This window comes from Ceratotherium simum, chromosome 24 (genome assembly GCF_057802395.1).
Source record: "Ceratotherium simum simum isolate JZ-2026a chromosome 24, ASM5780239v1, whole genome shotgun sequence".
NCBI lineage: Eukaryota > Metazoa > Chordata > Mammalia > Perissodactyla > Rhinocerotidae > Ceratotherium > Ceratotherium simum.
Window position 1 is genome coordinate 11,520,625 of NC_141923.1, and position 14,288 is coordinate 11,534,912.

At 47.6% G+C, this 14,288-nt stretch overlaps 1 protein-coding gene across 1 annotated transcript; it reads left to right on the forward strand.

The window, feature by feature from the left end:
- Positions 1-1,746: 1,746 nt before the first annotated feature.
- On the forward strand, positions 1,747-5,476 carry LOC147913882 (alpha-1-antitrypsin-like). Its single transcript, XM_087448546.1, has 2 exons — positions 1,747-2,044; positions 5,235-5,476. The coding sequence occupies exons 1-2, from the start codon at positions 1,747-1,749 to the stop codon at positions 5,474-5,476; spliced, it is 540 nt and encodes a 179-aa protein (XP_087304672.1).
- The last annotated feature ends 8,812 nt before the right edge of the window (positions 5,477-14,288 follow it).

Consider the following 14,288-nt stretch of genomic DNA (forward strand, 5'->3'; position numbering starts at 1 on the left):
AGCATGACAACATTGGCATTCAGAATGCATAAAATGCTAAAACTTCTTTATAATGAAAGACAAGATGACTAAAGTTAAAAGACAAATGGCAGATTGACGAGAGAATGTTTGCGGCATCTATGTCAGAAAAAGGTTTAATGTCCATTATGCACAGGCATGTGCCGCATAACAACGTTGCGGTCAATGAGGGACCACATATGCGACAGTGGTCCCATAAGATTAGTACCATACAGCCTAGGTGTACAGCAGGCTATACCATAAAGCTTTGTGTAAGTGCACTCTATGATGTTCACACAACGACGACATCGCCTAACGACGCATTTCTCAGAACTTGTCCCCGTTGTTAAGTGACTTGTGACTGTATGTAAGAATTTCCTACAACCCAAACAAGAGGGCAAAAGACAACAGAACAACAACAACGAAGGACCATGAAGGCTATTTCTATCTATTAAACAGTCAACAATAAAACGATGCCAACATTCAACATCAGAAAGAGCATGAAAGAGTAGACACTTTTACCCAGAGTTTGCAGGAACATAATTTGTACAGACTCTGGCTGGCAAATTGGCAGTATCTAGGAAAATTTAAAATATGCATGCCAATTTCGTACATGAACTCTGTAGAATCACTCATATTTTGATATATGTAGAAAGATGTTCATGGCAGCATTTTCGAAACAGCAGGAAAAAAATCAATACCCATCAATAGAGGATGATTCAATAATTTATAGTAAATCCTTACTGTGCAATATATATAATCATTAAAATATTGAAGTGATGTGCACTTACTGACAAGTTAGTGAAATACATCTACCATTTATTGTTAAATAAAAAAGTGGTGAAACAATATGTACAAGATAACTCCACTTGATTTTGAAATATGCGTGTATAATTATCCACACAAGTAGGTAGTTCCACGTGTAGATATTACATATTCAATTCATATACAGATCCAAACATACAAAAAAAAGTTCTGGACCAACATACAACAAATTCTAAACACCGATTACCTCTGGGGAGCAGGATTGGGGTGAGCAAGGGGGAGCTGAGTTTTTACTTTATATTGTAAATATTATATTTTAAATAGAAATGTTATTATTATAACTAAAATCTAAAGAGGCCTGCAGGGTACAGTCAGGACTTTTTTCCCTATCATCTATAGTTTTGTTGAACACCTGTTGTGTTTTGCCAACCGTATTGTCGCATCAAGCTTCACATGGTTCCAGAGTCGGGATTTGAACCCAAATCTGTCTGAACTGCAAACTGTGCCTTACCCAACACTCACTGTTCCCCTTGAATTTCCCACTATCACTGACCCCAGGGCACTCGGTGCAGGAGGAGAGCAGCAGGGTGGGTTCTGAGGTGCTGCGCGTTACTGGGCTGGGTGACAGCACGCTGTGTCTCTGTTCTGGTTGTCCAGGATGGCGCACCCCACTCTGTTCTTCTGGCTGCTGGTGGCCAGACTGGGTCCTCAAGCCTGTGGCCAAGGAGCTCCTGACCAGGAAAATTGTCCAACCCCAGTGACCCTGTCAGCCTCCTCAATCTGCGTGAACAATTCCCACTTTGCCTTCAGCCTATACAGGCAGATGTCGGCTGCAGACCCAGGCAGGAACATCATCTTCTCCCCGCCCCCCGAGCTTCTCCACTCCCCTCACCCTGCTGGCTCTCCAGGCCAGGCCAGCAGCACGCACCCAGGTCCTGGAGGGACTGGGGCTGAGCCTCGCCCAGGTCCCTGAGGACAGGGTCCATGCCCACTGCAGTCAGCTCCTCCGGGCCCTCCTGCCGCGCCCCCGCGGAGTGCCAGCCAGACACGGGCAGCTTGCTGTTTGTGGACCAGAAGCATAACCTGGTGCGGAAGTTTGTTGACACGGCCCAGAGTCTGGACCACACAGAGGTCTTCCTCACCCACTTCGGGAACAACCAGATGGCCAGGGATCAGACGGACCACTTCACGAGGGAGCAGACCCACGGCAAAATTGGGAAGCTCGCTCAGGAGTTGAAGCCAGACACTGTCTTGGTTCTGGCCGACTTTATTTTCTTCCAAGGTGAGTAATTCTCTAATGATTATTTAGACCCCGTTGCAGTTTACTACCAAGTTAATCCATCTTTTGTCCAAGATAAACATTTCCTCTCCCCTCACACCGGATCGCATTCCCTCCTGCCTTTTCCAGACTTCGTTCTATCGATTAACCCCTCCCTCTCCCACACCTACAATCTCTCTTCTGGTTCCTTCATCTGAACATTCACATTCCAGTTCCCTCTCTAGCTATAGTCCCAGCTCTCTCCTTCCCGTCACAACCAAAGTTTTAGGAAGGGGTGCCCCACACAAACCAGCTACATAATTTGTGGGGCCGATAGCAAAATAAATATGTGGGGTCCTGGTTCAAAAATCACATTTCACTGTGGGGACAGCAGAACATTAAACTACTTTCAGTGCCCTTCTGACAGCCCCGTTTGCACCTCCTTGAAGCCAGCCCTCCCACACAAGCTATCCCAACTTGCCTCCCATTCCACCAAACACAAGACTTGCTTCTGGAACCGTTACTCATCTCAAATTGTTTTATGAAGCTACGTCCCACCCACCTCCAAAAAGAAACTCCTTGTGAGCTGGGGAGCCTCTGCCTTCTGTATCCACCTTGCTTTGCTACATTTAACTCTGTTTGTTGACCCTCCTTCTTGACACCCTTCTCTTGTGGGCTCAGCGTGGCTTTCCTGATTCTCCTTCTACTTCTGCCTCCTTAGCTCATCTCTCTCTCATGTAGAGCTGTTAAATGTTGGCATTCCATAGAGTTCTTCCTCAGCCATATTCTTTTCTTATTCTACACAATCTCCCTTGGGCGAGCTTGGCCCCTCTAGCGGCTTCTAACCCTCCTGTACGCTGAAGACTCCCAGCTCTCTATGACCAGCCCACCCCTCTCATGAGCTCCACCCACATCCCCACCGGCCATCTGGTCACTTCCATCCAAATGGCCAGGAAGCACCTCGAACTCAGCATGTTCAAAACAAGACACGTTTCTTTCCACTATCTCCCCCACCCCCCAAAAATCCCCTCTTCCTGCTCCTTTCCTCTAAGTCCCAGTAAATGGCTCCTACTCTGTGCACCCGCCCAAACCAGAAACCTTGGCGTCACCACTCACGTCTAGCTGGGCAGACCATCAGCGTCTCTTCTTTCCCACACTGCACAGCTAAACAGGAACCACAGCCTGTGGTTTTTCTTTCCTAATCTCTCTTCAACCTGTCCACCATTGTCCCTCTCCACTGTCACTATCATAATTCAAGACGTATTATCTCTTACCAAAAGTACTGTAATCGCTTCTTAACGGGTCTTCCTGTCTGCAGCTTGCCTCCCCCACCCCACCTGCAGTCCATTGTCCACACTGTGGTCAGGGTGACCATTCTACAAGCCATATTTGACTTTGTAACTCCACTGCTTAAAACCTACCATAGCCCCAACCCAACTGTAGCACTTAGGATAAAGCTCCACATCTTTAGGATGGACCACAAGGCCCTTGAATGACCCGTTCCCGGCTGACTTCTTCAACCACATCTCTTGTCACCCTCCCCACTGTTCCTCTATCCAGAAGTGCCACAGGCTAGCCACGTGAAATAACTCCCCTTTCCTGAACTGCACGATCCCTCTTGCCTAGGGGTCTTTACACAGGCCACCCCTTTGCGTCCCACCTCCCCTCCATGTTCCCATTCATCAGGTACCATCCTTCAGGGCTCAGCTCAGAAGCCACTGCCCCAGGAAGACTTCCTTAACAATCTCTACCACTGTGGTTGCCAGAGGCAGGAACAAAACAAAACATGAGGTATATTTATATTTAAAAACTTTTGTTGTTTCTCTGAAATTCATATTTAACTTAGTGTCCTGTATTTTATCTGGCAACCCTACCCACAGCCCACCAAAGCAGGTGGTGGTGGGAAGAAATGTTTTTTGTTTTGAATGTGCTGAGTTTGAGGTACCTCTTGGACACTTGGCTGGAGGTGACCAGATGGCCGGTGAAGCAATCGCTCTGGAGCTCATGAGAGGCGTGGACTGGGCAGAGAGACCCAGGAGTCTTCAGCGTGCAGAAGGGGTAGGGGCCACTGGTGGGGACAAGCTTGTGTCTCCTCTGTGTTCTGGTAACCCCACGTCCTTTCTTTGATCTGAAGACTTAACACACAACATAGTCATTTTCTGATGACTCGTCTCTCTCCCCCCAAGACTGTGGGCTCATTCATACGGGAGAATTTGCTTTGTATAACACCCACCTTCACTGGAATCCGACACTGTCGAGATTGCAGGGCTCAGAAATTCAGCCTCCTGGGCCCCCTCAGCACCTCCTGCACTGCAAGCTTACCCAAGAGGCCCTCAGAGCTGGGCCCCTCAACTTTTGGCCAGAAGCCTCAGCTGCCAGGAAAGAAGGTAGGAAGCCAGCCCCACAGGAGGAGGAGGAGGCTCACCCCAGCCCTGCCAAAGCTCCTCAGGCTCTGGGAACCCACGGTTTACCTGCCGCCTGTGTTCAAGCTTCTCCAACAGGTACCAGGGAAGCATATGGCATCTTGTATTGTGTAGAGTTGCGATGAGCACTGTAATCATAAAATTAATAGCCAAGAATTACTGAGCAACAATGTGCTGGGCATTGTGCTCAGGACTTTATTAAGAGCATCTCATAGAACATTCACAGATATCCAGTAAAGTAGATGTTATTACCCCCAGTTTAGCCCTGAGGACATTGAAGGTCCCCATTCTCTCTGCCTCACCTCCCACTACCCTCTCCTTCACTTCAGCTACACAGGCTTCCCAAAGTCCCCTGAACATGCCAGACCCATTCCCGCCACCGGGCCTTTGCAAATACTGTCCCCTCTCTCTGCGATATTCTTCCTGACAGGCCGTGGCTCATTGCCTTGCCCTGTTAGTCTTTACTCCATGTCACTGCCTCAGGGAGGCTTCATGTGAAGTTATAACTCTCCTTCCTTGACATTGTCTATCTCCCTTTGCTTTATTTCTCTCCTTAGTACTTAGCACCACTAACATATGATTTATCTATCTTGTTCCTTGTTTCCCCCGTGTGTAAGCTCCCATAGACAAGGGTCTGCTGTGCATGACTGTATTTCCTGCACCCAGAATGGTGCCCAGCGCATAGTGGCCCCTTCCTAAACCTCCCTAAAATGGATGAAATACCTGACATCTGGTGCCCTCTGCTATGAATACTGGTGATCTCCTCTGATTCTTGCCATCTCTCTTATCAGGGAAATGGAAAATCCTCTTTGACCCAAAGCTCACTCAGCTCAGACCTTTCCCAGTGAGTGAGGAGGTGACAGTCCTGGTGCCCACGATGCAGCGGAAGGGCTGGTTCCAGCTCCAGTGTTTCGACCACCAGCACAGCTTCATCCTCCAGCTGCCCTACAGCTGCGACAGCACCGGGGTCTTCATCCTCCCTGACCCGGGGAGGCCAGGGCCACAGAGGGGCTCTGACGAAGGGGAATTTTGATCCTGGACCAGCCCCTCCCACTAAGGTAAAACCCAGCTCTCCCTGCTCCCGTGTGCAACAAGACCACTATCTCCACAACCGCCCTCTCAGCCTCTGCAGCTGGGGGGCTAGGACCCCCTTCTGTCTCTGGGCCATGACACGAGGGGGTGGTGCTAGACTGCACCCTAATCACCAGGCAGGATTCAGCTAACCATTCCTGCAAGAGATAGAAATAGGTGTGCCGTCACAACATCTTCATCATCATCATCATCATCACCGCCATATTGTCACCTTCCATCTTCCCCTGAGAGATTTACAATTCGTCTAAGCATTACCCAGCACTGAGAAGATGTAAAGGACTGAGCAATGTTTACCTTGGCTTTTGGGATTTGAACATGGCACACATTTTAACATACGACCTATAAACAAACGATAGTTCCACAGAAACCATGGTAGGATAGTCACCAAGGATCTGTCCTCCCAGCTCATAGACTGACGCATCCATTGTGACCAGTAGGCGACCCAGCAGGAGCAGCACCAGGCCTCTCCACACCCGGCCATGCTTTCCAGCCACCTGCACTGCCCTCCACTTTGCCACACCCTGTGGTCCACTCGCTGGCTTTCCTGGAGTAGTTGAGGTCCCTGCTACTCGAAGTGCGGTCAACGGGCCAGCACCATTGGCTTCATCTGGGAGTCAGAAATACAGGATGTCAGGCCCCACCCCACACCTACTGACTCAGAGTCTTTATTTTAAGAAGATCCCCGGGGGATTCACATGCACATTAAAGATTGGGAAGCCCTCCACTGGGCCTCAGGGAAGTCCCACCGCTTTCAGGTGGAACGGCACTGAGCTGAGAGTTGAGGTTTGTACCCTGACAGTACGCTCTACTTCCCATGCCCTTCCCTAGGGAGGACTGAGGGGTGCCGGCTCTCCTCTCTGTTGCTTGTTCACCTGGAACCAGGAGGAAACAGGAGGTGCTGACCCTCAGCCCTGCCCAGAGCTGACTCACAGGGAAGGAAGGCTACATGTTGAGCCAAAGGTAGACAGACGGGCAGACAGAGACTCTCCTATTCCTCTGGGCCCAGTGGCAGGCCACAGTCTTAGAGGAGCCGCACAGGTTGAGGGAGAGCTTTAGTTTTGGGTTCAATCCTTGCTCTTTAGGAACTGTGTGACTTTGGGCAAATCACTTAACCCCGTGGCTCCCCATTTTCTTACTGTAAAGTGGATATTTTTAGCACCCAGCCCCCAGGACCACTGTAAGGAAGAAATACAATTACCAGATCTGTTCACTGAAGGCACCCGCTAAATACAGCTGATGCTGATTTTATTCTAACTTACCTGCGGTGAGATTGCTGGCCAGAGCCGTTTATTAGATGACATTCTTTCAGCTCTGTTTTCTCCTCTCATTCCCTTGAGTAGCAGGAGAAGGCTGTATCTTCCAAAATTCTCTTTATCTGGGAACAATCAACTGGACCAGCTCCTGCCCTCAGTGGACATCTCGGATATATTCACGTACCGCACAGGCATCACGGGAATTTCTCAGCAAACCATCCCCCTGAAGATCTCCAGGGTAAGTTGGGCCATTTATAACAGTGCACGCATCTCCTCTCTTCCTCACGCATTCAACATGCACTGCAGTGTGTGGGCAATGCCATTCCCTGTGCCAGGCTCTGGGGTACACAGGGCTGGGCCATGAAGGGCTCCGCATCGGGGGTGGAAGTCAAAGGAGGAAATGGTGAATTACAACCCCCAATAGTGACTTGAGGACTGGCGGGGGCTGGAAGGGGGAGGGTAACACCGCTTTCCTAAGCTCCTCACTAAGGTAAGCACCCCTGCTCTAGGGAGGAGGGGAGGAGATGTGGAGAGCGTGAGGTCCAATGCGTTTCTGCAATACTGACCCCTCCTGGGGGTGGGGAAGTACCCTTGTGGTTTCACAAGGATGGGGGAAGGTTTCACAAGACTGGGGGTTTACACAAGGATGAGGGGCTGAGGTCCCCTAGATTGAGACCTGGTGTCTTAACACCACTGTGGAATCTCTGGGGAGTAGAAAGAGGAAGTGCCCAGAAATATTAACCAGCTTTGGGAAAAGGCAAGTTGGAGGAAGGAAGATGTGGGAAGAGGGGGTAGGGAGGATGGGGAGTGTGGCTCCACTGTGAGCTGGATCCAGCTGCAGAAGGGCCTTGTCTGCCAGGCGAAGGCACTCAGAGTCACTCTGTGAGCTAGAGGTGGGGACACCAGGAGGCTTTAAGCAAGGGCGGGATTGGATCTGAGCTTCAGGGAGCTCAGGCCACTGTCCCATAGAAGGAAATCAGAGCCTGAGGCTCTGAGGGTGGCAGGTGGATGAGATAGCAAGTGACAACCAACGCAGGTCTCAGAGAGAGGCACTAGAGACAGAAAGGAGGGCTGGAAGGGAGACGCATTTTGGACCTGGAAACACCAGGACTTCTGTGGCTGGCTTGGGGGCAGGGAGTGAATAAGTAGGAAAATATTTCTCTGAGAGGCAGTTGGGGGAAAGTGGTGCAAGTCACGTTCATCACACAAGCACAAGTGGTGAAGGCAACGGCAAGTCTCAGGGAGCAGAGGGGACCCCGTCGTAGAGGAGGGACCGGGTAGAATGGGACAGCGTGCCCTTCCGGGTGCAGAGTGATGGGAGACCAGCCAAGGGTGCGGAGCCCGATGGAGAGAGGCAGCATCCTTGATCCCCTGTGGATGAGGAAACTGAGTGTCCACCGGGGACAGGGTGTGCCAGATCGTGCATCTGGTCGGGACAGAACCAGCACTTGATTCTGGATCTCCAGGGCCCAGGCAGTGCTCTCTGCACCCCAGGACAAAGCTCTCCACCTGGTCTTACTCACCAGCATCCAGAGAGTCTGAGCTCAGACCGAGGGTCAGTGTGGTGCCCCCAGAGGAGGAGTGGATCAGCACTCTGAACCTTGGTCCCTCGCAGGCGGTGCACAGGGCAGAGCTGACCGTGGATGAGAAAGGAGCAGAGGAGGAGGATACCGCGGGCCTCCGGTCGCTTCCCAAATCCCATCTCCCCCCCTTTTGTTTCAACAGACCTTTCCTGCTATTAATTTTTTAGGAAGGCAGCCACAGCCTCCTGTTCATGGGGGAAAGTGATGATTCCCACAGCAAAGTCATACTCAGGTGACAAGAGGCGTGACGCCCTCCACCCCACTCTCATCATCCTCCCGTGCTGTTGACGCTCTGGGCTCCAGAAGAAAAATGAAAACCATGACTAGAGCTCACTGGCATAAGCACACAGCTTACGAGTCTGTCTTCTGGTCTCTGCACAAAACCCCCTGAGTTATTAGCCTCGATTCACAGACACCTGTTGCCCCAGCGCCACCCTTCCTGGGAGGATCTGTAGACCCAAGTCACTCTCAAGACCTACCAGCTTCACATCCTCTGCTGGCCTCTGGATTTTTCCTCCTACTTTTAGTTCTCTCATTCCCTTGCCCTGAATTGTAGCAGATCTGTGTTCCTTTGGGGAATTGGCTCCATAAAGCAGCTAATGACAACCTTGCGTGAGGGTGTTTGGGTGCCACTGGGCAGGCAGTCTCCCTGGCAGGACTTGGAGAATCCACTGAGAGTGGCCTGGGAGCATGGTTGGGTGACACGGAACGTAGGACCATCCTATCATCACTGTCTGCTGGCCTCCAACAGGCCCAGAGGTTTACCAGGTGCCAGCGGGTCTCAGGTCCCCTCCACAGGGGGCTGAGAAGGAAAGCATACAGGGAACTTCTTGGGGTCTCTTTGATAAGAAAGGCTACTGAATATTGTTTTGTGTTTGGAAGCATTTGCATGCCTCAGCCGTGCTGCTGCAAAGGATGACCCAGCACAAATGCTCCCTAAACCTGTCCCTGAAACTCTCCAGGAGGGAAGTGTCCATCCAACATTCAATCCCGTGTAAATCATCCGAGTAAGCAGCCACCGAGCACTAGATGTGCACAAGGCACCATCCTAAGGCTGAAAGAGTAGAGGAGACGGTCCCATCCTCAAAGAGCTCATCAGGGAGTGTGCGCAGCACACTGCCTACTGCGACCACGCCTGGACTGGGGGCACGTTTTAATCAGCGTAATATGTTCTCGTTTGCTATAAATAGGGTACGTGCTCTTACTGGGAGTCGGGTCAGATGGAGTTTTAAGCTGAATAGGTGAGGATCCCAGTACTGACAGAGCCTGAGTCACTGTGAGAGAGGACAGGGTGTAGCCTGACATCAAACTGGTGCCCAAGAACAGCTGCGAGTTGGCAGGAGTCCGTGGGAACTTGGCTTTTACAGTCATTCTATACACACCGTCACCGCAGCCGCTATCCCTCCACAACCTCAAGTATCCTGCTCTCTCTCCACCACCTCCTTTCTTTCCAGATTGTTCCTTTTGACACTCAACTCCAGCAATCCTTCAACCTCACTGGGATGCACAATCCATTGATCCTACCAGTTTCCAGCTCCCTCTCTTAATCGGGTCCTTGCTTCCTCCTTAAATTCCATGATCCGTCGTACCCTCAGCTCCTTTGCCCTTCTCTGCCTTTATCATAGCTGCTTGGCAAGACCCACCCATTCTCCCTCCATTCCATGCCTTCACTCTAACTGCTGAATGTAGCTAGAGAAAAACAACACACTGACTGGTCTCATTTTAAATTCGTGATCACTAAACCTCAAGAGAGCCCTTGATCCTGGGGAGCAATCACTCTCTGCTCGAGCCCTTTCGTGCTCCCACCGTCTTAAGTAAATACTTCATACCTTCACTTTCATACCTCCACCTCTTATCAAACCTCTGACATCTCCTGCCTCCAATCACTCTCAGGTGATAAGCTTACTTCCTTTTTCACTGGCAAAATATAGGCAATTACCCGCCCACCCACCTGCAGCTCTGCTCCCATCTCCACCTTCCCTCCTGTTACAATGGAGCACCTGGTCATGTCCTGGCGGAGGCCACCCCCCACCTATGCCTTTGGTTGTATTTTATCTCACACACTCGAGGACGTCGCATCAGCAATCCCACCCTCTATCTCCTCAATCACGAATCTTCCCCATCTACTAGACTTTTTCAATCAGGATACAAACACGCTCTTATTTCTTCCATCTTAAGGTAGAGAGATGGATGGATAGGTACATAGGCAGATGATAGATAGATAGATAGATAGATAGATAGATAGATAGATAGATAGGTAAAGATAGACATAGACATAGATATAGATATAGATATAGACATAGACGTAGATATAGACATAGATATAGATATAGATATATCATTTCCTCCTCCAGCTGACACACCATTGCTTGAAAAAGTGATTTATTCCCCTGTCTCCAAATTAGGGTGACCAGTCATCCAAGTTTGCCTGGGAATGAAATGGTTCCAGGACATGGGATTTTCAGTTTTAAAACCAGAACAATCTCAGGACATGGACTTTCAGTGCTAAAATCAGGAAAGTCCCAGACAAACCAGGACCAGTTGGGCATCCCACAAAATCTTCTCTTTTCATTCTCTTGAACATGCTTCATTTAGGCTCCCTTCCTGCCCCGCCACTCCCACCACTATTACACCAAACTACTCTCGGCCCGGCACCTAGGATCAATTGCTAATTCCTCTATCAATTCTTGCCTGGTTTATTAGCATTATTTGACATAATTTATCACTTCCTGCTCTAGAAATATTTTCATCATTTGGTTTGCAGGACACCGCACTATCCTGTCATCTTGCACCCGCACTGGCTGCTGCTTCTCAGCCTCCTTGACTGCTTCTGCCTCGCCTCCCTAACTTCTTAACATTTGACATCCCAGGACTCAGGTCCGGAGCATTTTTTCTTTTCTATCTACGTGCACTCCCTAGTTGATCTCATCCAGTCTCATGAGTGTAAAAACTGTGTAAATGCTGATGCTCCTAAATTTGTATCTCTAGTGCCAATGTCTACTCTGAACTCCAGACTCACACAGCCAACTACATACTGGCCATCTCTGTTTGAATCCTGATAGTCATCTCAAACTTAACAAATGCACAGCTGAGCTCCTGGTGCCTACATCCCAAACTGGCTCCGCCTGCAGTCTCTCGTTGGAGTTAATAGTGATTCATCTTTCCAGTTGCCTGGGTTCAAATCTTTGGAGTCATCCTTGATCCGTCACTTTTCTCACACTACACATTGCATCTATCAGCAAATACCATCCTTCTGACCTCCACAATATATCTAGAATCCAGCTACTTCTCACCACATCCACTACCACCCTCTGCTCCAAACCAGCATCATGTCTCCTCTCAACTATTATGACAATTGCCTAAACTAACTCCCTAAATGTGGGACCCTCAGGTAGGGGAGAGGGAGAGAGAAAAGATACTGAAAATGTACTAATTCAGTAAATACTATCTAAAGAACCAGAGGATTAAGTGTAGCATGTACAATTATACTTATAAGAAATCAACTGACATATTTATGCTCAATTAATTTTCTAAAAAAGTGCCAAGAAAATTCAATGGTGAATGGATAGTCTTTTCAACAAATGGAACTGAGACAATTGCATATCCATATGCAAAAAAAAAAAAAAAAAAGAAGAATTTAAACCCTTCGCACCATACACAACAATTAATTCGAATTGGATCATAGACCTAGATGTAAGAGCTAAAACTATAAAACTTCTGGAACAAATCACAGGAGAACATTTTTATGACTTCAGGTTAGATAAAAGCTTCTTAGATATGACACAAAAAGCACGAGCCACAGAAGAATTTTTAAAAAATGGTAAGTTGGACTTCACTAAAATAAAATGTTTATAATTCAAAAGATACAGTTAACAAAATGAAAAGATAAGCCATAAATTTCTTACAAAACTAAATACAGTCTTATCATATGATCTACCAGTCATGCTCTTACATATTTACCCAGCTAACAGGAAAACTTTGTCCACAGGAAAACTTGCACTCAAATGTTTATAGCAGCTTTATTCATAATTGCCAAAAACTAGGAGCAATCAAGATGGCCTTTGACATCTTGAATGGATAAACAAACTGGTCCATTCATACAATGAACTGTTATCAGCAATAAAAAGATGAAGTGATAGAGCCGGCCCTGATGACCTGGTGGTTCCAGTTCAGCAATAGAGCCGGCCCTGATGACCTGGTGGTTCCAGTTCAGCATGCTCTGCTTCATCCGCCCGGGTTCATTTCCCTGTTGCAGAACCACACCACCTGTCTGTCAGTTGCTGTACTGCGGCAGTGGCTCACATAGGAGAACTAGAAGGACTTACAACTAGGATACACAACTATGCACTGGGGTTTTGGGCAGGAAAAAGAAAAAAGAAAAAAAGGAGGATTGGCAACAGATGTTAGCTCAGGGCAAATCTTTTCCTGCAAAAAAAAAAAAAAGATGAAGTGATAAAAAGAAATGAGTTGTCAAATCACAAAGAGACATGGAGGAACCTTAAATGCATAGAGCTAGTGAAAGAACTTAGTCTTAAAAGGCTAAATATTATATGATTCCAATTATGTGGCATTCTGGAAAAAGGAAAACTACATTAACAGTAAAAAGATCAGTGGTTGTCAAGAGTTCAGGGAGAGGAGAGAGAGATGACTGGGCAAAACACAGGGTAATTTTTAAAGTGATGAAACCACTGTATATGATACTGTAATTGTGGTTACATGATACTATGCATTTGTCAAAACCCACAGAACTTCGCAGCCCAGAATATTAACCTAAAATATGCAAATTAAAAGAAGAACTCATTTAGGAGATTCGAGAATCTCAGAGTGGAAAGCAGAATGTGACAAAACAATCTAACTGGATTCAAATGTATGAAACCTCACTGAAGGGAGCAGCGGGTGGGGCGGGGGCGATGCTGACCTGAGTAACTTTGGAAATGAGTGAAATTAAGACTAAAGGCAAAAGAAACTGCACATAAGCGCTGTACTGTAGGTAGTAAAGTCGTTTCCCACAAGAGCACAGGTTAAAAATTGGTACTACAATACATGTAGACAGGAATTGAGCAACTAACTAAATGAGGTAAATGGATAGGGGACGGTGGGAGCCAGGTTGGAGTAGGAGATTATAGATGAGCAAGAGGAAACTGAAATGATCTATATATTAGAGTAGCAGACATCAGGTTGAACACATGTTTAGCTTAATATAGATACAGACGGTTACATAAAAAATGTTTATTGATATGTGTATATACATGGTTAATGTGCATACATATATTCCCCTGCCCTGTCAGCTGAGAGGGTCCAGAAGCAATGATACCCCAGCAACAATGAGCGTGTGTAGTGCCCACATCTTGGTTTCCAACACCATTCTCCAATAAAAGAAACCAGGGATCCTTGAAGAAATGGCTGAATCTATGACTGGGGCAGGATATATACAAGATGAGCCTGGAGCATCCTGTATTGCCAGAAAGTGAACAAGCAATATTAAAAACCCCACGGTGATAGGTGGGGGGTATGTCAAATCAGAACCAATGGAAAGAGCTCCCAATAGCCAAAGTTGGATCAATCTGAACAAAAAAGAAATAATTAAAGTAGTATTATAGAATATAACAGTATAGCTATATATGTTAGATTATAACCCAAAATATAAAATAAATATCCATGAGTCCATACTGATATAAATAAATGACTGAATAAATAAATAAATGGGGGAGAAGAGACAGATTTTCCATGCAGAATAATTCCAAAGAATTTATGTAGATCCTCTTCCCTCAAGGAGGTGGATCATAACTCCCCACTCGTCAAGGGTGGGCTGTGCATAGTGACTTCCTTCCAAGTATGAAAGCAGGGGCGGGGGTGGGGAGTAACTACTTTACAGTAGAGAAACCTGACAAGCACAACCTCAGCCAGGAGATCAGGG